Raw genomic sequence first — 27355 nt, forward strand, 5'->3', positions numbered from 1 at the left:
CTTTAAGTGTAATCTCTTGGTGGATTAAGGGGAGATCATATCTGTAGTGCTCTGTGAAGGAAATTATTTGTAGCACAATAAAGGTGACAAAAGAATTGCGATAAAATTTTGACAAAACGTGGATTTCTCACACTAAGAAATCCTGCTCATTGGTTGATGCTGCTTAAAGTGACATATGTCAAACTTCAACAAATAGCTTTGTTATGAACTCTATTTTCTAAGATACTATTGTAAAGCGCAACGGAATCTGCTGTGCTATATAAGAAACTGTAAATAAATAAATAAATAAGATGCATTGTGACTCAGTGATAACTGGTGAAGAAATCCTGTAGAGTTTCAAGTTAGTGTGTAAGTCAGTGGTTCCCAAACTGTGTGCCGTGGTACCCTGGGGTGCCTTGGTACACTTGCAGGGTTGCCTTGAGTTGGTGGTCCAGGAACATGTCAGATTCTTTATAATCAATGTAGCAGGCAAAACCAGTACTTTTGACTGCCAGTCATAACATATGTGGACAAACAGAAGTGAATCTTGACCCTCACCAAATAATGGGGCAGATGTATTAAGCTTTAACAAGAGATAAATGCAAGTGTGATAAGGAGAGATAAACGTCCGGCCAATCACCTGCTAACTTCCATGTTACAGGCTGTGTTTGAAAAAAGTCAGTAAGGAGCTGATTGGCTGGACGTTTATCTCTCCTTATCACCCTTGCATTTATCTCTTGTTAAGGATTAATACATCTGCCCCAATGGAACTTAAGGATGACAAATATATGCAATTTACTTTTTTTTTCTTCTAAATGTCTCAATAAGAACTTTCGGCAGAGTGGCACCATGAAGAAGATTCTGATAGTCTAGGGCACCGTGATTCAAAAAAAGTTTGCGAACCACTGGTTTAAGTTATGAAGCGTTAATGTCACAATCATCCCACACCAGCTTCACATGACAACTCTGTGCTCAGGATTGGTAATGGAGTCACTACTTACTCATGTCCTTACTTGTTGGAAAGGCCCAGCAGGGGTCCTATCAGCTGCTAAAGGAAAATAAGGGCCAAATGTAATAGGGTGAGATTTTTGGAGAGTTTTCCCATTTTTTTTAAGCAGCAATCAATTACACTGCAAAATCAGTTTGATTTTGCCATGTAATTGATTGCTGCTTTAAAAAACATGGGAAAACTCTCCCAAAATCTCTCACTTTCTGAAACTCTCACCCTATTACATTTGGCCCAAAGTGTCTCATTTGCAGCCATGGATAGAATTTTTTCCAATTTATTTTCAGAGAGGGCATGTGTACAGCCAGGGCTGTTTCTAGACACGTTGTCTCTCCCAGTGCTAACAAACAAAAATGCCCCCCCCCCCCCCCATAAATAATTTGTTAGTTAATTTAAGTGGTTTGGCTTGTTTAGAAGGAGTGTGGTCTAGTAGGAAAACAATTACCTTACACCTCCCTTTTGCAACCTGCATGACTAGTGTTAGGTGTCTGGGTAGATGCCCCGCCTGTCTCTCTGTCTTAGCACGGCAGGTGGGGACAGCGGCTTCTCTGCCCGGGGTTCGGGCAGTGCTAGGCCGAAGCATCGGGGTGTTGCTTGGCAATGTACCGAGCGTCCACCGCAGATACAGTAGGACGGGGACCAGTTTGTCCGGTGCTCCTGACCTCACTTCCGCCGCGGCGGGCAGAGGATTTGAATAAAAGCTGGCGTCTGCTTGCAAATGGCGCCGGTTATAGCATCCTGGTTCCTGCCTTGTGCGAGTTCCCAGTGGTGTGTTCCTGGTTCTTGGATCTCGCTCTGTCAGAGTCTCCAGTCGGTTCTTGTATTCCTGCGCTGCTACTACCTGATCCCAACTGTGGTTAACATCTTCCCAGATAAGTCAGGGGTCTCCCTGCAGTCCTTTCTACTCCCAGTATACCTGCTATTACATCTGCAATTTTGTGTATTTCCTCACTGTGAGGTTGGTACAACCTTTTAGGTTGTTTTAACTCAGTGCGGAATTCTTGGGTTAGTTGTTACTTTATACCATCACTGTGCATTGTTGCACCTGCACCGTATACCTCACCACCTAGGTCCACCGGTGCAACTTTATATACTATCTATGTGCATTGTTGCATTTACATTGTGTTTAATTGTGACCACCATTGTGCTTAATAGTCACCTTGCACACAGTTACACCCGGGTTGTTCCCCATTCCCGGGGTGGTTCTGGGGGTTTCCCAGCCTGCCCCATCGTGGTTAGTCAGTTGTCCTCTTGCCCCAGATTGTCTCGGAGAACACGTTGTCCACCTTAAAAGCTGACTGCATCGGGGTTGAACCAGCTTAACCAGCTCCTTCGAATGTGGTGGTTACAGGAGAAGCCTAGTTCCAGCACGTGTTCATTGACAACAGTCTGGGGCAATAGAGTTAGGGGGCAGGTCTGCTGTGGCCAATCCCAGTTCCGTTTGGGCCGCATCTACTAGCCCTAACAACTAGACATTGGTTACTGCAGGAATGGTCGTTCCCATGCTTAAGTTGGCTGGCTGAAGGCCACAGTGACATACATTAAATATTATGCTGCACACCTTGATGCTGATTACACATTATGCTGCACACTGTGAAGCCCATGATACATTATGCCCCACACGGTAATGCCCATTACACATTATGCCCTGTACGTATTGCCCATTACACAATATGCCCCACATCGTAATGGCCATTACACATTATGCGCCACACCGTGATGCCATTTACACAATATGTCTTACACCATGATGTCCATTATGCTGCACACCGTGATAGCCATTATACATTATGCCCCACACCATGATGCCTATTTTATATTATGTCACACACCATAATACTCATTACATATTATACTACACACTGTAATGCCTATTACATATTATGCCACAAAAGTGGTGCTTGCCTAAATGCTCATTGCTTCTCGGTTGATCCCAGGCATTACATGCCCTTTGCCAGTGGTTTCGTGATCAATGCCAAGGTTTCATGCTCCAGAACTGGACCCTCAGATAGCTGGAAGCAGCAGCAGCAGCACCGTCTGATCCAGCCAACAGGGTAGCTGAGCGGGTGGTTGTGCACTGTGTGACAAGATGAAGCATCTCTGAGCCCTTATAATGGCAGAGATTCAAAGGGGGAGGGACCAAGGGAGAGCTGATAAAAGGAAGAGCCACAGCCACACTAGCTCCATCAGGGCTGCGACCAGCTGTATGTAGAGTGAGTGACTGTGACTCACTGAACTCCAGCAGCGCCCTCATAGCCTGGCGCTGTACAAACACGCATACCCTTGTAAGCTTGCAGCAGGGCCCTCCTACCTCCAAGTCTGTCTGTTGTTACCCAGTTTGTCTTATCACTGTCTACTATTGTAAAGCGCAACGGAATCTGCTGCGCTATATAAGAAACTGAAAATAAATAAATAAATAAATACCCAGCATATGTGTATAGCCAGTCCTGGGGGGAAGCTGGCTCCTCGGCAGCGGACCATCAGTGCAGTCACATGGTGGACGGTGCAGTGCCCCATGCGACTGAACGGCTTGTCTGCCTCTAGAAATGGCCATGTGTACAGCTTCCAGATTTGGCAATGCCCCCCCCCCCCCCCTGTCCTGTCTGTCCTGAAAGGAGTCCTTGGTATTTTCTTATCTGGCTTTCAGTCTGGGGCATCCTCAGTTCACCTCACATACAATGGGACTACTTCATCCAAATTTACAATAATTACATTCGTTGCCTACGAAAAGGTAATTATTGCAGTACACATTGATCATCAGAACATACATTATGAACTTCTTAACTTAACTATACAATTAGCCACACACACAGCTGGAAGTAGGATATTGGCCACAATAAATGAAAGTGTGGGTGGGTAAAGAAAGTGCATGCAGTATGTACAGTACAGTAGCTCTATTTGGCAATTGTAAGCTCCTTAGAGCAGGGCCCTCTTTCTCACACTTCAATTACCCTCTATACCCATATCTCTTCTCACTTGCAATAGTTAATCTCTACCAATGACAACTGGTAGTACGCGGACAACTTCCCTACATTACAACCGTATTGTGTGCTGACAATTGTGATGCTAACTGCTACCTGTGCTCTGTTTTTGTTTTTTAGTTACTATAAGTTTAATTCTGTGTGCACAAATATTGTTCTAATGTTTGCCATATGTATGGCACAGTGAACCACTTGTGGTGCCTTATAAATAAAATGTAAGAATAATAATGCTCCATACCGCAAGTCATGCAAAATGACTACATGATGACTGTTACCCAGGTCCTACGACTGCAGTTATATTAAAGAGAACCAACTCAATTGGAGCACATTTAGAGAGAGATCAATTTTCTCCGTGACCACAAGCGGATGACAATGGAACTGGCTCTTGCTGTGTTCCCACTTTGTGCTGAAGAAGCAGAAATCATTATGATATGGATGCAGAAACGCCAAGCTGATCAGATAAAGTAAGGGATTTAAACTAAAGGTTCAAAGTAAAATGATTAAAGAGCTACATCTCAGTGTAAGGAAAGACATTTAATATGTAACAATAAAACAGTAACTCCTTCTAGCTGGTAAAGCAGGATGAAGATAGACAGAAAAAAATCATATGACAATTGTTCATGTGCCCTATTCCTTTATCCCCGTTCTTCCTGTGTCACATATAAAGAGGTCTACTAAATGTATAACACGCCAATGAAAACCATGAATTCTCCCTTATGGGGCTGATGATTCTGTGCATGGATGTAAATGGTGAGCTTTAGCATATCGCACAGATGTAAATGTACATGTGTCCATCCTATTCTGTGTCAGAATGATCTGTCTTTGCAGGAAATACTGGTTTCGCTGAGGGAACGAGGCAGCGTGATTGTATGGAACTAACTGGTGGGAGGGACATGACTGTGTTGTGAACGTGGAGGTAAGGCTCCATGTGGACAGGGAAGAGAAGCCTATTTCAGATGTATTACTTGCATCTAGCATGTGGCTGGTGAAAGTTCTAATACTAGTTATGACAGTTACCACGGTTGGCATAGAAACAGTGGGCGGTGCAGCGTCCCCTCATCCACAGGTGCATTAGCTTTACGGAATCTTGTATTTACTTTAAGGTAATAAATCTGGCAGAACCAGCCTCTGTATGGACAGGGACTAAATGGGATGAATCCTGTTAGACAGTGGCATCACTAGGGTGGTGCCAGAGGTGCAGGCCGCACCTGATTATCACCCTCAGATAGGGTAGCACCAAAATGCTGGCTCCTCCGCAGTGACAGGTACTGCAGTGTGACATTCTCCTGCAGCACTCAGCTTCTCTCACAGAGGAGATGCTAGGCACATCCCAGACTGATATCATTGAGATGTTATGCAAGGTCATGCCCTATATATTAGACCACGAACCCCATTATAGAGTGTGCATTTGGTGCCACCAGACCCAGTGACTCCAATGCTGCTAGATGAAGTATCCTAAAACCAAGCATGGATGTTATAAAATGTGATGCAGCCCATAATCCCTACTTCTTCTACTGTTTCAATAAACTATAATTATGTCAATAATGTCCTTTAATGTTGTTAATGGCGTTTTGCCTTTTTCTTACCTGCCACACTCAGTGGTTCAGAAAAAATGTCCAATTGAGCCTAATAATATTATTTAAATTAGTTAGGCTATTGGAAACATATTTAGAAAAATAATAAATTGAATCTCATTATTCTCCAACCTGAAATTCCTGTTTATGCAATTACTGTATAAACATTTCAGTTCACATTGTACTGTACGTCTCTGCTTTTAGCATAATGGATTTCAACAGTGTTTCTCTGGAGTATGTACAGAAAGTATTTCATGCACAAAACAAACTAAAAAACAAAAGCATAAATACATATTACATATAATCTGAAGAAAAGTATATTAGGTTACAATCTCAGAAAATAGGAATTGTGAAATACTGTATATAGATAATTTTTATTTGGTTTAGTGTTAATATTTAAGAGTACTGTATGTACATATATGTGCATATATATATATATATATATATATATATATATATAGCTACACTTTCTGTTTGAGGAGACACACTGGTGGCATCATTGAATTCATACAAATCATTTCTTCTTAAACAGAAAGTACATAACCATTTTATTGTACTGGAGATAAGCTATATTTAATGGAACCTGTTTGAAAGGGATCCACTGTGCTCATTTATTCTCCAACATACTGTTTATACGTTGACCCCTGAAGAAGTCTATGTATACAAACGCGTAGGGTTTCGAATATGTCATGTGTCTATTACAAATGTAGCAAACAAAAAGAACAGATGTTGTATAATTTTATGTTTTTAATAAAAATTATTTGTTACCATATGGATGTATAGCAACTGTCTTTCACCTTGAAAACTTTTGGTGATAGACTTGAAGGTGGTGGATTTTGCTAGCGCTCTCTATAATTACCACACCTATTCCCCTATTCCTTGTCATCTCCCACTAACAGGGGGGATTTATAGAGTAGCTGCTGCCATTTCTGTTAGCGGATCTAAGGTCACCTTTGTGTATATATATGTCCATTTCTCCGGCACTCCTGTCAGACTTCACCAACCTTGCTCTGGTGCCTTCCTGTGGCAGAACAAACTTCCACCACTCCTATATTGCACAAACGAGGCGGCACTCAGGAGACTTTTCAAACAACTTTTAGTGGAATCAAAATGTGCATCAATGTTTTGGGGTTCAACACCCCCCCATCAGGACGATAGTGAACCCCAAAACTATGATGCACAATTGATGCCACTAAGAGTTGTTTGCAAAGTCTCCTGAGTGCCGCCTAGTTTGTGCAATATATATATATATATATATATATACACACACACAGCATAGGGGGTCGGCGGCACTCGGGGCTTGCGGTAAATTAACTACTCTGGAGACGTTCTCTAGTTCAACGTTTCAACGCCTGCAGCGTTTATATCAAGAACAGCATATGAGATACAAAGTGTGAAAACTCACCATTTATCAGGACCAGGTACAGTGAGGTAGGCGCCTCTACCTCCTTCCTGCTTCCCGGTGGAAACCCGGTTGCTCGGAAGTGATGTCATCAGGCTGCCTCTGTTGCCTGGCAACCTGTGTACATAAACAATCAATATGTATGAAACATTCAGTGCCTGATTTACAAAATATAACAATAAAAAATGTTTGCTATTGGCAGAAAATATCATAATTGTATTAAAGCATGTGTGATAAGTACAGACGTATACTTTGCATAAATAAGGTGCTGAGTGCATAAATAAATGGCTATATACAACTTTGGCGCTAATATATACAAGGTGCTTAAACAAAAAAACGATATGTTATCAAAACGTGTCTGTGATATTAAACAATAATACACAAAAAATCGTGAAAAACTCCAAAAAGTGCTGTAGCTGCTTTGCTCATGTTTACCAATAAAAAATCACTATATTTTTTTAAAGACATTTTTTTTTTATAACAGAGCAAAGCAGCTGAAATGTTGAACTAGAGAACGTCTCCAGAGTAGTTAATTTACTGCAAGTCCCCTTGATGAAGTCTTAGATGACGAAACGCGTTGGGTACTGCCTGCTGACTCCTCCATAAATAGATAAGTTCTGCTATTACACTTTTACCTATAACCTTTTATATATCTCCGATTTTTTTAGCGATATTTCATGTAGGCATTTTTTACTTAGCTTCGCATTTTTTTTATATACTGTTTTTTCTATGAGATTTCTTGTACTGTATGTTCTTACATAATGCTATTGTGCATTTTTATATGTATTAAATAAAACTTGGGTACTTGTTTCCTAGCACGGCCACACCGATTCAGATCGGGGTGGTCGTGTCGGAAAAATCGGGTCGATCGCATCGCATGCGATTTGGTCGCATGCGATGCGATCGACGCGACCGACCGATTTTTGACCCGATTTTTTTCATTGAATCCAATGTAAATTGGGTCCCTGGGACCCAATTTTACATTGGATTCAATGAAAAAAATTCCCAACCCCCCCAAATTTAAGCGCGTTAACCCCAGCCCACGATAGACGCCAACCCGAAGCGTGGCGAGCGCAGCGAGCCCGCGAGGGGCGGCGGTACGCGTCCTCCGACCTTTTCATGCCCTACTATCCACGTCGGCGTGGAGTGAGAATAGAATAGTGTGGCGAGCGCAGCGAGCCACCGAGCCCGAAGCGTGGCGAGCGGACGCGGATACCTTCACAGGTAAACGCGTCCCTTCGCGGGCTTCACAGGTGTCCGCGTCGCCACGGACACCTGTGAAGCCCGCAAGGGGACGCGTATAACTGTGAAGGTATCCGCGTCCCCTCGCGGGGCTCGCTGCGCTCGCCACGCTTTGGGCTCGGTGGCTCGCTGCGCTCGCCACACTATTCTATTCTCACTCCACGCCAACGTGGATAGTAGGGCATGAAAAGGTCGGAGGACGCGTACCGCCGCCCCTCGCGGGCTCGCTGCGCTCGCCACGCTTCGGGTTGGCGTCTATCGTGGGGTGACGACGGGGACATCTATAATGTGAAATGGGTCATATTGGCCCATTTCACATTTTTTCACATTTTTACAGCATTTCAATGTTAAAAAATATTTTAACATTGAAGCCTATGCAAAAATCGGGTGCATCGCGTCGCATCGCGTCGGGACCAATGTTAATGGTCCCGACCGACGCGATGCCCCCGATATTGTCTCCTAGCCGGCAAAATGGACCTGATTTCAAAAGAAATCGGGTCCATCGGGGGTAATCGTGTCCCTTAAGTAAGGGACACGATTACTTAAGATTGTGGCCGTGCTAGGAAACAAGTACCAAAACTTGTATATGTTTTAAAAGTAAAATGTTTCCACGCACTTGGTATCAAAAAGAGCCCTTTAGATATCTTTTTTTCTTTTTTTTTTTTCCTTTATCTTGCCACTAGAAAACTTCTTTTTTTCTTTTTTGCCACTAGCAAACAACTAATTATGGTAACTCGGTTTCACAACTTAAAGTGTTATAAGGTTGAATAAAAGTCGTTAGGAAAAACAATTGAGTTGATTGTCATGCTCTGCTCCTTAGGATTATAACAACTATTAACCAAGGCTAGGTTTTTGATAAAATCACTCTAGAGCAGGTAACAAGAAGGTGAACCAACCGCTAAGAGAAACTAACAAAAAGCTGATTTATCCTTCCCTCCGAGAGATGGGTCCTTATATTCCTCTATATATATATATATTCTCCTTGGCTGTTTTAATGTATAGGCTGCTGTATGAATGTATGTATGTATACATGTGTTATGTAAACTTATATGTTATGTCTTTTTTTTCATAAAAAAATATAATAAAGATGAATAAAAAAAAAAAAAGTAAAATGTTTCCTATACAGGTATTTGTAGTCGCTTAGACCTCTATCCAAACCATTGTATCTTTACGCCACACCCCTTACCAAGGTGTTTTTTTCTTAGAGGTCAGCTGACACCCTTTTTTCTAAAGGTATACCTGTTTTTCAATACACAAACTAGGTTGTTCAGGACATAAGTGGCGCCCTACATCATCCCTTTTCTCCCTGGATATATATATATATATATATATATATATATATATATATATATATACATACAATCTTTGTAGTCCGGCAACTCCTGTGCTGACAGGTTCAGCTTTTTAATACTTGCCCGGGTGCGCGCTTAGATGGTTGGAATCCCCCCACATGCATAACATAACAAAAAAAGCGTCACTCCGGGTCTGGTGTCACACAACATACTTTACTGCGTAATGTCTACGCCGTTTCGGGCCAAGCCCGTTTTCAGGACAAATGTCCTGAAGATGGGCTGATTATCTTCCTGCGCTAATTCATCCATTATGATAGAAATGAGTCAGAACACATCACAGCTTTTTGCATTGCTTCAAAGCAGCCGGAGTGCCCATGCTGATCCCTATCCGCCATCAAAAGTACTTATAATGGCCATGTGTGTATTAGAACTGGACCATGGAGCAATGAGAGAAGGTGCTTTTGTCTGATGAATCCCATTTTTCTTTACATGAAATGGATGGACAGGTGTATGTCACTGAGGTCAGGACTTGCAACTAAGCCTGACCCCTAAATCTGTCTCTGATATAATTTGCCTGTGGAAAAGATGGCACCAGTATGCACTATGATAAGAGGACAAGCTGGCAGAGGCAGTGTGATGCTCTTGGCAATGTTCTGCTGGGAAACCTTGGGTCCTGCAATAATGTGGAGGTTAGCTTAACATGCACCAATATATTGTTGCAGATCAAGTACAGGCCTGTATGGCAATGGTATCTGCAGGTAGCAGTGGCCACAATGTGTCCAGCCACACTTATTCAGGAATGGTTTGAGGAATATGACAAAGAGTTCAAGATGTTGACTTGGGCTTCAAATACTCCAGATCTCAAACCAGAGACTACCAATGCTTAGTGACTGCAACCTCCGGCTGGCATTTTCCAAAGCTCTGGTGATGATACTGGATGTATTGCTGAGAGTGTCATGTGGGGGATAGTGTTCAGTGCATGTGACTCCCAGCTGGAGTCTGCTGGTAGAAAAATCAGCTGATGCTCTGTGTCCATGTGGAGAAATATCTGTGGCTGGTTAACTTTTTGCTATTAGGTACAGAGCAGGGCAGAAATCAATAGGAGCAATCCATGATACAGTAGCTGGCAGACAGAGTGGTGCACAAGAGGCAACAGGTGGTATAGTCGTAAACTCAACGCGTTTCTCTGCAATTTGCAGCTTTTTCAATAGGTGGAGGTAAGGTGTGGACTTACCTAATAAGGCTTTTTTATTTAATATACAGTATGCCCAATAGTATTATTGATATTTGTATGTGATTGTTATTTGTCAATTTTTGTTTTGTGTAAATTATTATTATTAGAAGTCATTGATATTAAACATTTTTATCTTATGCTCACAGTGTCTGTGATGCATTGGTAGTGCTCCATTTTTTTTTTTATATTTCTATTTGTGTGGAGGTTTACACTCCTCGATTTGGGTGAGCAACAGCCAATACGTTATATATGGCACCTTTATTATTTTATGTTATTGGAAAAAAAGTGTATCCTTATTCATTTTGTGTAGAGAATAATGTAAGTATTGGATGGATCTTAAATCATGGCATTTTCATTCAGGCTGCAGTGCTATTGGCTTTTAGTAATTGATTCCCTTTCTTCATCATTGTATGTCCCATTGGAAAGGTACACACCTAGTATTGGCCATTCTGGATTGAAAGCACATAGGACCTTATTATAAGCTAAGCCGGGCACACACTATGCCATGTGTACCTAGCGACATCGCCAGCAGGGGGTGCATACACACTTCTTGCCAATATTGGTAGCTCCATAATGCTGGACGTGGTCATGCTGAGATATGCTAATGATTTTTTTATATCAGGCATTGCAGGGCTGACGGTGGATGTTACTGACAATGCAAAGGAGCCACATAGCGGGTACACATTAGACTATGTGCCTCATATGTAGACATCATCTATCGGACCAGATGACATATTGTCTACTATGTACCTATCTTAATGATCTCTGAGCAACAGTGTAAAACTGGATAGATGGAAAGAATTTGTACAATTGGCCTTAAGCATATACAGTATATTGGGGAACTATAATTTCTGATTTACTTACGCAGTTTGGAGTATAATAAGGTGGGTGCAAAGCATACTGTATATGATTTCTCTGTTTAAATTATTTGGTTACTTAACTCTGGCATGTAGACCATTGTTTACACAATGACTGTTGGAGAAGCATTGTTAACATTTACCAATGGAGTCTGCTCACTACCAAAATGTGCTGGTACAAGACAATAGTTTAAATAAAAAAATTAAAAATTAATATTAAACAGACCTGCACTGAAAAAAATACACCTGGTAAAATGACTCACCCACGTACTCTGGTAATCTTTTTAATATTCAAAAGGAGATGTTTTAAAATAGCAAATAGCATAAAATTAATTGCAAACGCTCAACAATAGCATTCATTAATTTGAACCAAAGTAAATATAGCCACTGACTGGACAACTATATTAGGACTTATTTAAAAGCTGTATTAATGTATTCAATGTCTAAATCATCAGACTTAGGCCCTGATTCTGGTTGGTTCGCTAAGCAGAGGTAATTTGCTGTTTAGCGAGCCTTCATCTGCCCATCTGCATCTGCCATGCAAATGTCGGCTGGCCAGCGAATATACCCATCGCACTGCGAGAGAGCTCAGCCAATCAGAGGGCTGCCCAATGTTTTAAACAATGCTGCCGCCCCCACTGTCCCACGCCGCCTGCTAGGGCTACAGTGTGCTGGTGCTGGAATCTGGGCAGGGCACACAGGTGTGGGTGCCGGGATGGGGACATGATACACATGTGTGTGGGTGCCTAGATGAGGACAGAAGTATCACTAGCGGGCAGCGGGGGTCAGCGGTGGCGGCAGAATTGTTTAAAACACTGGCCAGCCCTCTGATTGACTGAGCTCTCAGCCAATCTGAGGGCTGCCCCGTGTTTAAAACAATTCTGCCGCCACCGCTTGCCCCCGCCACCTGCTAGGGCTATGCTACTCCTATGCCCATCCTCTTCCATGCCGCCAACGGTCCCTCTGGCCCCCTCTCTCCATCACCGCCGAAAGCGTTCCCTCTGCCCCCTACCCGCGGTTTGCATTTGAGCGATAACATGTAGTTAAAAAACCACATGCGATCGCGCCTGCAATTCGATAGATATTATGTGTAGAACATAAGATCTATCGATGTGTCATTCAACGGTGGGCCCACGCATTGCATCGAATGGTCCCTTTTAACATGCATACAATCATTTGATTTATTGGCCAAAATCTATGTGGTCGAAATCTAATGATTACATGCAAAATCTCACAAGTGTATGGGCAGCATAAGTATTTTGCATCTAGCAGTCACTGACGCCCATCTATCTTATGGTCAGGAATAAATGTGCCCAAATGAAAGCTCCTCTCCTTGATTAAACCTACTGTATCAAAATACAATAACATTTTATTATGTACTAAATACCATGGATATACTAAATTTTGAAACCATAAAATATGTATTTAATTGCGTCCATATTTTCAAAATAAATATATATATGACGAGCTGCACAATTCGCTTTCGGGTGTATTGTTAGTTAAAGTAAGTTGTCAGAGTATAATTACACTGGGGGAAATGTAATAGGGTGAGAGAATCAGAAAGTGAGAGATTTGGTAAGAAATCTCCAGTTTTTTTAAAGCGGCAATCATTTACACTTCAAAATCAAACTGGTTTTGCAGTGTAAATGATTGCCGCTTTAAAAAAAACTAGAGATTCCTTACCAAATCTCTCACTTTCTGATTCTCTCGTCCTATTACATTTCCCCCTGTATGTGATTTGCTTCTGTGATCTTCTTTTCCTAATGTTTCACGTTAACGGTGTGAGTGATGTCAAACGTCTTGTTATCTGAACTCTACTAAAACAAAGTACTTGCATTTTAGCAAATTGAACCTTAAAATAGAATGTATTTGAAAAGCAAAATTAGTAGCACAAAGGACATCAACATGACACTTGGTAGAATAGTGAAAAGCAGATAACCTCTAGATTACTTATCTCCGGCTTGTGTTAAACAAATACAGGGAGAGGCAACACAATATGGCATCAATAATTAAAACACATGTTGCTTGTTTTGTATCATCAGGTTACACTTTCCTTCAAACCGTTTATTTTTATTTAAGATTGTGAAAGTACTGAAAATACAAAATAGTTATGTAAATGGTCTACAATATAGTATATCTGAGAGCAGAAAAAATACGCTATTGATAGTTTGGCTCAAACAGTTTATCAATTATTGACATAGATGATTAATTTGTTTTACCTGCTTCTCTACATTATTAATTTATCTCCTTCAGTAGCGACCTTCAGGTGAAGAATGATGCACAAAAGAAGTTGTCGTGTAGTACTGGAAAAGTAAAATATCAATGTCTAGACAATGGATGAATCACTAGTGAAATAATGAGGTATACAAATTAGAAGTGTAACAAAGAAAACATTAAATCAGCTGGCAAAGGACAAGCCTCAGACCACAAGATTGAGGCATCGCAACCTCTTATACAGGTTGAGAATACCTTATCTAAACATGTACTTTTATTTTTTTGCTAAAAACCTACTGGCCACATCGGTAACTGGCACTACTGGGGAAATAACATGTAACTGGCACTAAATATTTGCAAGGACATGATTGCTTGGCATTAAAATTCAGTGCCTGAGATAGTATCCAAACTGTGTTTCATGTTTTAAAACCTTTTTTCATGCACGAAAAAAAATCTATTTGTGTGTATTTCATGTGTCTGATGAGCTTATACAACATAAATGCTAGATATCTCAAGATACATCTTTCAAATATAAAAATATTCCAAAATATGGAATAATCCGTTATCCAAAATTCTTCTGGTCCCCGCCATTTTGGATAAGGGTTACTCAACCTGTATCTGCTTTTTTTTTTAAAGTGAAAATAATCGACGATCGAATGGGATCAAATCGAGATTGAATCAAATGGTACGCTAAATGCATTCGATTTGACTATTTAGTACAGATCTGTACTATATAGTTTTGCCTGACAAGACTATTTTTCTATTCGATTTACACTACACAGGAGCGCGCATTGGGATCGAATCTGCATCGAATGTAGAAAAACCTTTCCATGCCCATTCGATTTTCTAATCGATTTTGCTTCTATAAGCAAAATCGAATAGAAAAAAAGTGCATATCTCACCATGTGTACAGTATTTACCCTTAGATCCCATTATCAGTCACACCATCAGTACTTGAACCAGACTTATTTGCACATGCAGTTTCTCCTTCTGGCCATGGGCACTTATGCCTGAGGTTGTGCATGTGTGTATGCAGCTACTTTCATTGACACGTCCATGACACTCCCATAACACACCCACTGAATGGACTATATTTTTAGCCGCCCCCAGTCCATCACTCGTCCACTACTTTTCTGATACAATGCTTCTCTTTCATAGCAAAGCTTTTGTGTGTACAATCTACTATATGTAACACATTTGCCATACCACTTTTGCAAAAAATGCACATGCAAACAATTGCTCAGCTGTGAGAACATTGGCATTGGGTGCCGTTTGCAGATAACTCAAAAACAGGCCTAGGGTGCATACACACTGTACATTTTTTTTAACCAATTTCATTGAAAGAAATTGATGACCAATTTCCCTTGAACTAAGTGTCCTGGATGAAAGATGTTGACGAAAGACGAAAGATGAAAGATCTAGCTACAGTTTATAGGCTCTTTTTGAAAGATATCCAAATAGAGCTGCATGCACAGTTGAAGAACAACCTTGATGAACAACTGGCGGGTATGCGCATCATCATTCGTCGTTCGTCGCATTCACACTGAAAGATATTTTTACCAATATCGTTCAGAAGGGCAAAAATGAACGAAATTGGTCAAAAAAATTGTACAGTGTGTATGCACCTTTACAGTGCCTTAAAAAGGGAGTAAAAACTTGTTAAAGAGGTATCAATATGAATTACCTATAAATAAAATAAATCATTGTATCATTGAATAGAATCTGACAATTAGCACATCTGAAATATATCCTGATTCCTTGTCAATAGCTTACAAATAAAGTGATCACAGCATAATTTTATCAATGATACGATCAGAGATTAAAGTCATGAATTCTACATTAAAAGACCATAAGGTGCTCCATCTGATCTCCTCGCTTTTCCTTCATGTTTAAGTAATATGCGGTGTAACCCAATAGCACAGGTGCAAGGCAGGATGAAAATGAAAGGCAGATTAGTCAATATATCAGGCTCCAGCTGAATGCAAGCACCAGACTCAAAAAAGAGAAAGTCGTAAAATGTGTTGCCAACAAAGCACTAAGAAAACCCAATTACATTAGCCACAACCCGTGGAGAGAGTGTCTGCCGTTCCAGGTTGATTCAGTAGTTGTCCATCCAGAACTTGTAATGGGGAAAAAAAAGAAAAGTCGTTTAGAGATTATAATGGAAGATGGTGAGTAGAATAAGCAAAGTCAAACCTTTAATTGCTATAAGTCTAGTACGTGTACCAGTGCTTGTGCAGATGGATTACAATGAGGTGGGGGCTATTGGAAAATGTTTTGAAGATAATGATAACAAAAAGGTTAAACGATATATTTACAAGAAATATCTAATACGTTTGAGAGTAATAACTAATACATGGTGCTTGCACAGTGCTAATATTTCAATAACAAACCATTAATAATATATTTGTGTTGGGTAAAGCCATAATAAAATGCCCTACAAATGTTTAATAGCAATTTCCATTTTTTGCAGTTGGCATTGAAATTGATGGACATCTGGATACTGATTCAGATACAGATGGTGAGTATTCTCTTAAAAGCAAGTCTGATCATGTGTACTATTATTGACATTTACAGTGTATAGCATCAATATGTTCTATAGAGCTATGAAAAGCCTGCAAAGAAAGTACAAAATGATAGCATACCACTAACACCAGTGCAAACTAAAGTCATCTATAAATGGGGGCACTGTATGGAAAGTATTTTCATGTGTGTTGTCCTGCTTTTCACACAATTCTTCATAACAGATTAAAATATGTAATGTGCTAAGTTAAAGGCATTAATTAGAAATTCACATACTAATATACAAATATAAACTTGTAGTTATTTAATAAATAACTACAAGTTTATATTTGTATATTAGTATGTATATTAGTATGTGATTTTCTAATTAATGCCTTTAACTTATCACATTACATATTTTAATCTATTATGAAGAATTGCATATTCATTAAGAACAATGACTTAAAACATACAGAATTCTCCCCAAACACTGTAAGAGTAGCGTATTTCTTTAGAAAAGAATGGACTAGCTAAGCTCTGAATACTGTACATATAATGCACCGCTTATCAAGTGCTCTCTATGGCAAACTTCAGAGAGAAGTACATTTATTTAAAAAAAAAAACGTTAGGAAACTTCTAATGGTGTTTGATAGTACAAAGCTCAGTGGTAGCTGTCAGTAGGACTTATTTCATAAGTTTTCTGAAGATGAATCTATCCTTCCTTAGCTTTGCATTTTGGAAACCTTATTACAATAGCCTGCTGGATTGAGTAGGTGGGAAATGGAGATTACACAGGAAACTACAGTACCTGAGGAAATGAACTGCTTCAGGTTTTTATTAAAAGAAAATCTATTTGAAATATATACTGAGTATATATATATATATATATATATATATATATATATATATATATATATATATATATATATTATGTTAGAGATTTATGCATGCTATACAGTATATATATATATATATATATATATATATATATATATATATATATATATATATATATACATATACACAGTGGTCGAAGTGGAAATTTTGAAGTGGGGGTATGGAAATTTTGAAGTGGGGGTATGGAAAAGTAAAGAGTGAATATAGTGCGCACCTTCGGACACCCCCCTGTCCATCAACGTCCCCTGCCAGACTGCCCCGTTGTACAGGGGTATTACAAAAGCACAATATGTGCTGCTGAGTGATCAGAGAGCATCCTGAGGGGGAAAAAAAACTTTTTTTTTTATCTTCAGATTAAAGTGGGGGTATGCCATACCCCCGTATACCGCCCCACTTCGACCACTGCATATACATATATTACATACACACAATATGCATGTTACTTTGACATTTTAGATATCATGTATTTTGTACCCAGTTTTCTTGTGATATTGGTTTACTAGTAGTGCAAAAAAATTGCAGATCTATGCATTCATATGTTCCTACATCTAATATACACACAGTAAAATATTTCCTTAATAACTGTGTGTACAACACAAATGTGCTTTACCTGTTCATGCCACCACATTTCTTATAGTGTGTACACACGGGGCAATATCGCTTCCGATGTTGCCGATATAGCGAACATCGGAAGCCATATCGCATGCAGATCGCATGCTTTTTTAGGGCTTGCAAGCCCGATGTGCTGCCGATGCGCGCTCTCGTGTGAGTGCAAATTGGCAGTGAAATAGAGAGGGCAGCCAAGACAATATAGTGCAGATCTGCACTATATAGTCTAAATTGTCCCTCTGCATGCATTCCATGCCATGCGAGTCCCGATGCGATCTGATCGTACCGGGACTCGCATCTCACGGCATATCCTGCCGTGTGTACACACATTTAGATGTGGTCATTTACATATTTAGCTATTTTGTAAATAAATAAAAATAAATATTTTGCAGGCAGGTGTATTGCTTCCCAGATTTGGTTTGCTTAGGCACAAATGAAGCAATTTTTAAATTGTATACATCGGTAATAGTGACACTTGATATATAGGCAGCTCTTATGTCCTATGAGGGCCACATGAGCAGTACATTAGCAAAATTAGAGGAAAATACAAGAAAAACTATATACTATAAATGGCTTAAAATAATCAGCCAATGATTTGTGTAATTTACTGCTTTTTACAATATAGAGAGAGTAATAATATTGCAATTTCCACCCTATCTCATTAAAAGAACGAGATTATGGGCTGGATTCTCTAATAACCCCCGGTGCACATCGCCGGCATTCGCATTGTTAATAAACGCATATGCAGTAATTTATGGGATTATTAACTCAAATGCGATGGGCGACGATGTGCAGCAGGTTCCCACTTCCCTCCCTGCACCCTTACCTGGCTGTAAGGGCTCTGTTTCCTACTCCCTGCACTCGGAAGTGGTGCAGGCAGGAGGAGATCACTGGTCTGGGCAGCACAGCAGGAGGCTGCCCGGACACAGGTGAGGGAGATGTGTTGTGAATCGGCATGGGGTGCGCGGGGCAGCGGGGGACGCGAAGGGAAGCCCATAGGCTTCCATGGGGTTACGCCATCTAGAACTGGAGTAACCCCACGCAGTGAAGCCCCGGCGGTGGGGCTTTGCTGCATATGAAAAACAGGGTTTTTACTGCATTTTTAGTTTGGTGAATCTCGCCCCTTATGTGATACTGTAGTGTTTGTAAAGGTCACACGTTCTGGGTGACTCCAAATATCCCTATCATGTATATCAAATATGTATGATGTAACAGCAAATTATATGTAGCCCAGCCAGATTCTACAATGGTTACTTAAGCTTCTGTTAGATGTTAGTGGGTCCCTCTATCCACTGTAACAGGTTAAATATAGGACTAGTCTATGTATGTCATACAATAATCACTTTGCTATAAGAGAGCAATGTAAGCTCTATCCATTTCCACTAGTACAAATGTACTATTACAGGGGGATTGCTGCATTTTAGGATTTGAATCTAATACAGTATCTCATATCTGTTTTACTGCAAGTTATAGAGTAAGTGACAGGATTAGCGTTGTCTAGCAGGAATTGTGCTACCATGACTCATGTTAGGTTAAATGAAACACTATGGCTAAAGCTTGACTACTGTGGGTTTAGGCTTTGTTAGTGTTATATCTTGGTAGTTAATAAGCAGCAGAATAAGGATCTCGGTAAGGTTTCTTTGTTTGTCATTTGACTATTTTTAAAAGTGAATGCAAGAGAATGAAATCGGCACGGCCAAACTGCTTCTGTGCCCAGGATACCAGAAGACCAGCAGCATTATGTATCATTCCATTTTCTAAAGCCACAATGACCTGGGTATTTGTATTTGAATCTCTACCTGTTACACCTATTACACTGCATTGTTATTAATGTTCCCTTCTCCCGCAGATGACGAAGATGAAGAGAACACAAGAAGGAATACAGGAGGCAGAAAGTCATCCCAAAAAGCATCTCAGATTAGAAATGACAGTGACGATAATAGTAGTGAAGATGAGTCACCACGAGGAAAGAGAAAGCCTAGATGCAGACCTAAGCCAAGAGGGGATGGTGATGATGACAATAATGACAATGATGATGATGATGAAGACAATGGAGGCAATAGGAAAGCAGGTTACAGGAACAGAGGCAGAAACACAGCTAACAAGAGGCTGAAGGAGGAACAAAATAATGAGACAGCTGAGAAAAAAGGGGCACAGCAGAAGGAGGATCAGAAGAAACATGGCAGGTATTGTTGTGTCCTGTAACTAGGACAGCAGCAGCTGCTGGCATAGATTCCTAGTCACAATCCTTCTCCAAATCACATGAGCTGGAATGATGCTGTATCGTACCATAATTGTTCCTTACGTATTGGATGAAGGTATTGTTAGTTCAATATACAGTAGATGTTGGAGCACAGTTGAGATTCCCGTTATCCTTATTGATTAATTGCCCTGCTTTTGTTGTAGAAGTGTGAGCTAGTAATTTTTTCACTAGGAAAAATCAGATTTTGTATATAAGTGGGACAATAAATGACTATAATACAGTACATTTGATTGTAACTCATCACATCCCAGTGTAATGTATCATAGCCCCTAACACATCACAGCGCAGAACTGAGATCCCTCGCTAAACTGGACTACTGTAATGTGCATGAAATAAAACAAAACAAAGACAAAAGAAATACTGAAAGTTAGTAATCTAGAAAATATATTGGGTAAGAATCTTATTTTTCTAATTGTTCGAAATATAAAAGTGCACTATAAATTAAATTGCACTGCACAGCTGTTGTACACAAATAATGTGGAATGGGTACGCATGAATTAACTACTAATGGGTGTGGATCAGTTGGTCACCAGCAAGTTGTTAGACAGTCATTAGGTCAACACCATTAGGTCGACATGCATTTAGGTCAACATGTGTCTAGGTCGACATGCAGGAAGGTCAACATGAGTGTATGTTGACATGGGTTAGGTCGACAGGGTCATAAGGTTGACAGGGTCATTAGGTGGACAGGGTCATTAGGTCGACATGGATAAGGTCAACTGAAAAAGTCGGCATGTTTTATTTTTGTATTTTTTTTTACCCTTATGTCGACACAGTCAACATAAACACTAAAATGTACTACCATGTCCCCTCGCATGGCTCGCTGCAATCACCATGCTTCGGACACGGTGCCTTGCTAGGCTCGGCACACTATTCTATTCTCCCACCACACCCTAGTGGATGGTAGGGCATGAAATACCGCCTGTCGGCACATGTCGTGTGGATATGTGTCCCGAAACTTACCACCACGTCCCCTTGCATGGCTCGCTGCACTCGCCATGCTTCGGGCATGTTGCCTTGCTACGCTCGGCACACTATTTTATTCTCCCACTACGCCCTAGTGGATGGTAGGGCATGAAATCCCGCCTGTCGGCAAATGTCATGTCAACATGGACACCGGAACGTACCACCCTGTCCCATCGCATGCCTCGCTGCGCTCGCCATGCTTCGGGCACTGTGCCTGGATACACTCGGCACACTATTTTATTCTCCTGCCTTTCCCTAGTGGATGGTAGGGCATAAAATACCACCTGTCGGCACATGTTGCCTCAAAAAACAGTAAAAAACCCCATGTAATGACCCTGTTGACCTTATGACCCATGTCGACCTAATGACCCTGTCGACCAAACCCATGTTCACCTAATGACCCTGTCGACCTAGCCCGTCGACATAAAGTCTTGTTGACCTTACTGCATGTCGACTTAAAGTCATGTCGACCTAAACTCACGTCAACCTATCTGCATGTCGACCTAGTGGTGTCGGCCTACTTGGTGGTGACCCAATGACCGTATCTCCTACTAACACTAGGAATTGACAGGTTGACCACGAGACATGCAGCATGGGGGCCCCTGGCAATAGGACCTCCTCTGCTGGCCTGGTTAGCATGGGGCTGTGTTCCTTAGGGAAACCAAGCCCACAAAAAAGTTCACCACCAATCCTTCCATGGAAAGCAACCACATGCTGACAGCATTAGGTCTCTTCCCTAACGCGGGGGAATAAAAATGGTAAAAATTTAAAATATTGTATAACTGGCAAACTACATGTTCAAGCAAGCCCTGCTCAGGGGCAAACGCAGGATTTTCAGAAGGGGGTTTCCAGAGGGGCAGAGCAAAGCCGGGTCAGTTAAAGTATTATAGATAGACCAAATGTATATAAATAATAATAAATATATATAGTGGAGTGGGCTTATTATTCATTATTTTCTGGTGGGAGGCCAGCTTGCTTGACTGCAGATATCTCCAATTTCTGAAAATAGATTTCTTAGATTTTAATGGAATTAAAAACTAGAGAATCCCACCTACCAAATGGTATTGGGGACTAGGGGATCAGCATTCAGGAGGCAGAGCAATCTGCCAATGAGGATATAAAACTACATACCAGGTGTGTGGAGCTGGAGCAGTAACCAGCTGCTGTAAGGCTGATATCTCTGGTTTTGGGCAGAATAGAGACAAGCTACTAGTGTACATCAAAGGGGGAGAGTCCCAGTTTTTGGAATATACCCTCAGAAAACCTCTAAGTCAGACAGAACCTGAAATATCTGACTGGGAAAAGCAATTAACAGGCTTGGATGGGGACCACTGCTTTGAAGTCAGATATCTCCGGTTGCCAAGGGCCGATTTTTAAAATTCTTGTACCACTGGAAAGAGGGGACCCTCAGCTTTCAGCCTAGAGCCCCTAGACTCCTGGGGGGCTTCTGGGTACTCAGAAACCACCCCTGCGTGCGCTACTGCTGCTATTCCTAAAGTGTATGAGAATGCTAGTCATTGCACCAAAAAAGTGTGTTCTTACTTCAAATCAGCAATCAAGATTCCCTTTAGGTCAACATTATACACATGCAGTATGTTATATCATTGACTAATTTAGCTAATATATTTAAACTTGTTTCAAAATAGCAAAAACCGTAAAAGAGTTTATTCTGCTTTATATTGGACAGTATATTTAAGCCTATTTATCAATTAACATTTGCGGGATATTCCCTAAAAAAAAAACAGCATTTTCAGGGGAATCAAGCAACTGTAATTTATCATTCAAATGTACAATAGAGGGACTGCAGCAAATATCTACAATATCTTATGTGGTCCTTCCATTTCCAACAGCAGCCACAGTCTCCATAGGCTTCTATGAGGGCTGTAAAGATTTATTATGCTCTAGAATGCATGGCATTCTGGAGTTTGGCCGATAGATAACGCCATCTCCAGGTGTCGTTATGCTATATAAGCCTATGGGCTACATTTTGCAAAAAGTACTAGGTTCTCCTGGCAATGGCCCCTGCACATGCTTGGTCAATGGACTACACATGGACAGTAGCACACCGGAGTCCTTGTTCCCACGGGTGACTTTTGATACATCCGTCTGAAACGTAATTTCTTAAGTGGCAAAAATAAATTACAATTGTCAGGTCTAAAACATGATACTTTATAGGTATAACCCTTAATTCTCTTGCTATGGTGAATCCAAAATCTAATATATATAATATTCAATTGTAGTAAATTCTATACTTCTTTAGCAGAACCTCTTTGAGTTATCATATAGGGGCAGATGTACTAAGCCTGGGAGAGTGCTAATGTGGAGACAGATAAACTACCAACCAATCAGCTCCTGTCATTTTTAAAACACAGTCTGTATCCGAGGCTTATGTAGATGTCTGTCTGTGAATGTTTTTGTGTGGAGCACCAACAGCAGTACAGAGAAAGTACAGATCATAAATACCGGTAACTATGACAAATTAAATGTGACTTTTATCGATAGTAGCAGTGTCATTGTTTAGGTAAAATAAGTATTTTTCTGTGGAAATACTTAAAATTCAAAAATGAAAGTTTGTTCACAAATGCAATAAAGGGTACATTTACTGAGGCCTCTAAAAAATCAAAAGAGGTGATATTACCCGTAGTGGCCAATCAGATTCTGTCTATCATTTTCTAGGATGCAATAGAGAAATTAGAGACAGAATCCCCTCTATTCATTTTTAGAAGCTTTAGTAAATTTAGCCCCAAGTGTTACCTGTAGCAGTAGTCCGCAGCCACGACTCTCGAGGCTCTAGGTTTTGTCCAGGCTTAGGTACAGGTGACTTAATTTGTACCCCATTCATCCAGTGAATAGCCAGGGATAGCCATAGAACCTGGACTGTTGGCGTGGCTTGAGGACCACAGTTGAGGACCACTGACCTAGCAGCCAATCAGATTATGTTGCTTTGCTACTACATTTTAAGAGATTGTAGAAAATGCCTGACGGTTACCATAAGTTACGAAACCTTTTATTATCATTTGCCTGTGTACAAGTTTTTATACTGTAGACTCCACTTTGTGAAAATTGCAGTAGAACATTTTTTATAATCCATGTAATAAACATGTAGAACAGAGAATACAGTAGTTTAAAAGTAAGTTGAAAACAGTTTAAGAAAACTGAGACTGTGATTGTGCCCAGCAAAATCCAAACACGCATGCTCTGTTTTGTACCTGTAGTTCTGCTATGTCCAGACTGTGCGGTGTGTAATGGTTTTTTTGGCTGGAGGCTCCCTTGTCTTGTTGTCTACCAAACAGGAATGCACTGACAGACAGCAAACCTATGAGTCACAACTTATACCGTTAATTTGGATTGGTTGGCTCATTAATGGACTTTATTATTTTATTAGCATTCTTATACATCTCCTCTTACTTACCTAGTATATTGTAGATCACGAAGGCTTCTGTGGAGCTAAACCACCCATTGTTCCATGTATATACATTACCTAGTTCCAAAGTAAACAAAGGGATGCTGTCTTAACTACAATATACTGTAGCCTGCCTGCTGTCTCATCAACTAAGATGTAATGCATGAGTAGAGGCAACAATTTCCCTTGTGCATGGAAAAGATTATCTTTTCAAGCATTTAATATTTAGTGATCTTTGTCAAATTAGAACATACAATTTGCATTAAACAAAATGAAGGTAATGTTATTAGAAAATGAATTTAAATCACTTTGAAATATAATCAATAATAAAAATAAAATCAGACACAATGGCCCTTTCAGATCTGATCACAGTACAAATTTGTTCTCAAAATGGGAAAAACCATGTGCACTGCAGGTGAGGCAGATGTAACATGTGCAGAGAGTTAGATTTGGGTGGGGTGTGTTGAAACTGAAATCTAATTTGCGGTGTAAAAATAAAAATAATAGCCAGTATTTGCCCTGCACAGAAACAGAATAACTCCCCCAAATCTAATTCTCTCTATACATGTTATATCTGCCCCACCTGCAGTGCACATGGTTTTGCCCATTTTGAGAACAAATATGTACTGAGATCAGATCTGAATAAGGGCCAATATTTTTTATTTTCATAGCGAAAGTACTTACACCAGAGAGCTGCATGTCTTATACATCCCAACAGGCCTGAATTGTGCTGCACAATGTCATTGCTTTTTATACAAATCCCTGTGACGCAAGCGTAAGAGCCCAAATAAAGTTGTATTTATTGATACTGTATAACCTGCAATTCAGATATTAGAATATACTTTATGTGGCCTAACTAGAAATTTAGTGACCCCCTACCAAAAAAATATTCTGCAGAACCCTGCCCCCTCCTTATTTAGAAATTATTACCTACATGTTCATTGCCAAGGATTTCTTGCTTATTACCAGGTGTTTCATGCTTTTTATCAGGGGTTACATACTTATGCCAGAGGGTTACATGCATGTTGCCAAAGGATTCTAACTCATTACCAGGGGTTTACTTACGGCTCACCAGTGCCCCATCTGGTACTTCTAGTTAGTGCTGTACACATTGCACTCCCATGATAGACACTAGGGGGAAATTTACTAAAGGAAATTTGTAAAAAAAATAGGTGTATTTGTATTTAGAAATACACTTCTTTTTTACATTTACTATCTCGAAAATACGGCAATTCGTATTCGTATTGATGTGATATCAATACGAATACGAATTGCCGTATTTTCAGGATAGTAAATGTCAAAAATAAGTGTATTTCTAAATACAAATACACCTATTTTTTACAAATTTCCTTTAGTAAATTTCCCCCTAGATGTCCAGGAGGACCTCTAGCTTATGGACCAGATGTATCAAGCTTCAAAAAGTGATAAAATGGAGAGTGATAAACAGCCAGCCAATCAGCTCCTACCTGCCATGTTACCAGGTTGGGTTTGAAAAATGACAAGTAGTAGCTGATTGGCTGGTTGTTTATCACTCTCCACTTTATCACTTTTTGAAGCTTGATACATCTGGCCCTATGTTTCCTCCATGGTGATGGACTTTTTTGGAGGGCTGCCTTAAGCAAATTCCAAACGGATGGCCTGACCGCATAGAATCTGTAGACAGAGACCCTGCGCCCCTCATCGCCGGCTGCACCCGCCACCGCTTCAGCTGCGGTGGCATAGTTACACTACTGGATATAGTAAATTGTCTCTGAATAAGAACAGAAGTATGCAAACTGTAGGTTTTAAGGGCAAATGTGCAGTAATTTGTCTTAGTAGTCCTGATTGCCCAACATGCAATAGATATCTTTTATTTATTAAACCCAAGTTCTCTATTTTCGGGGACCCACAGGAATGTCACAGAAATACTGCACACTGACACTTGGGTCTCATAACAATGTCACACTAATGCTGGGTACACATCAGCATGATGCTGCTCGTGAGCGGGTCATCACAGGAACGTACGAACTGCTCACGAGCTGACTGAGCCGCCGACCCGCACAGAAAAGGAACCTGATATGATCGGGTTCCGATCATGACGCGCACCCACTACAATGGTCATTTCTCAGATCCTACCTGCTGCAGGTAGGATCTCAGAAAAGATCTAACGAACCGCAGGGCCGAGCATCGAATCGGGATCACATAAAAACGTCAGCGAAATGACCCAAAACTTGGCCAATTTACATACAATCGGTCAAGATTGTATCTAAATTGGCTCATTTTGGGATGTCCAGGTGTGTACCCCACATTACACTGAGATTCTAAACAATGACACATTGACACTTAGGATCCCAGAACAATAATAGAAAAATGACACATTGACACTTAAGGGGAAATTTACTAAGATGTGAGTTCTATTTCACATGGGATGTTGCTATGGGCAACCAATCAGATACTACCTATTCTATTCTAGAAGGTGCTAGATAAAGTAGATCATGATTGGTTGCCCGCAGCAACATCCCATGTGAAATAGAACTCACATCTTAGTAAATTTCCCCTTAAGTGTCAATGTGTCATTTTTCACACTCTGTGAAACAGACCAATGATACTTTGACACTTGGCATCTCAGAACAATTGAACACTTAAGGTGCCCATACACTAGTAAGATTTATCTTCAGATCTGGCTGGTTGGAACAAAAACATGGTTATGGATGAGTGACCGTTTGTCAGTTTTCCAGCATTTCCAAGCAAATGGTCAACTGTCATTTGCTCTCATCCATAACCATGTTTTTGTTCCAACCAGACAGATCTGCAGATAAATCTGCGTGTGTATGGCCACCTTAATTACACATGGGGTCCCAGATCAACTGCACATGGCACTTCCGCCTACTTAAATAAGCATGTGCTGTTTCCTCTGCACTGGAATGGTAGCATACTACCCTGTCTAACTGTGAT

General features: G+C 40.5%; 1 protein-coding gene across 1 annotated transcript in view; it reads left to right on the forward strand.

Moving 5' to 3' along the window:
* Nucleotides 1-4338: 4338 nt before the first annotated feature.
* Nucleotides 4339-27355, forward strand: part of LOC146005784 (transmembrane channel-like protein 2) — a 126561-nt gene continuing 103544 nt past the window's right edge. Inside the window, exons 1-4 of the mRNA XM_083145210.1 lie at nucleotides 4339-4430; nucleotides 15699-15952; nucleotides 16255-16302; nucleotides 19639-19975. Of these exons, the coding sequence (XP_083001336.1) occupies nucleotides 4339-4430; nucleotides 15699-15952; nucleotides 16255-16302; nucleotides 19639-19975 (731 nt within the window). The remainder of the gene's footprint in view (nucleotides 4431-15698; nucleotides 15953-16254; nucleotides 16303-19638; nucleotides 19976-27355) is intronic.

Source organism: Crinia signifera, chromosome 5, assembly GCF_055691185.1.
Source record: "Crinia signifera chromosome 5, ASM5569118v1, whole genome shotgun sequence".
Taxonomy (NCBI): Eukaryota; Metazoa; Chordata; class Amphibia; order Anura; family Myobatrachidae; genus Crinia; species Crinia signifera.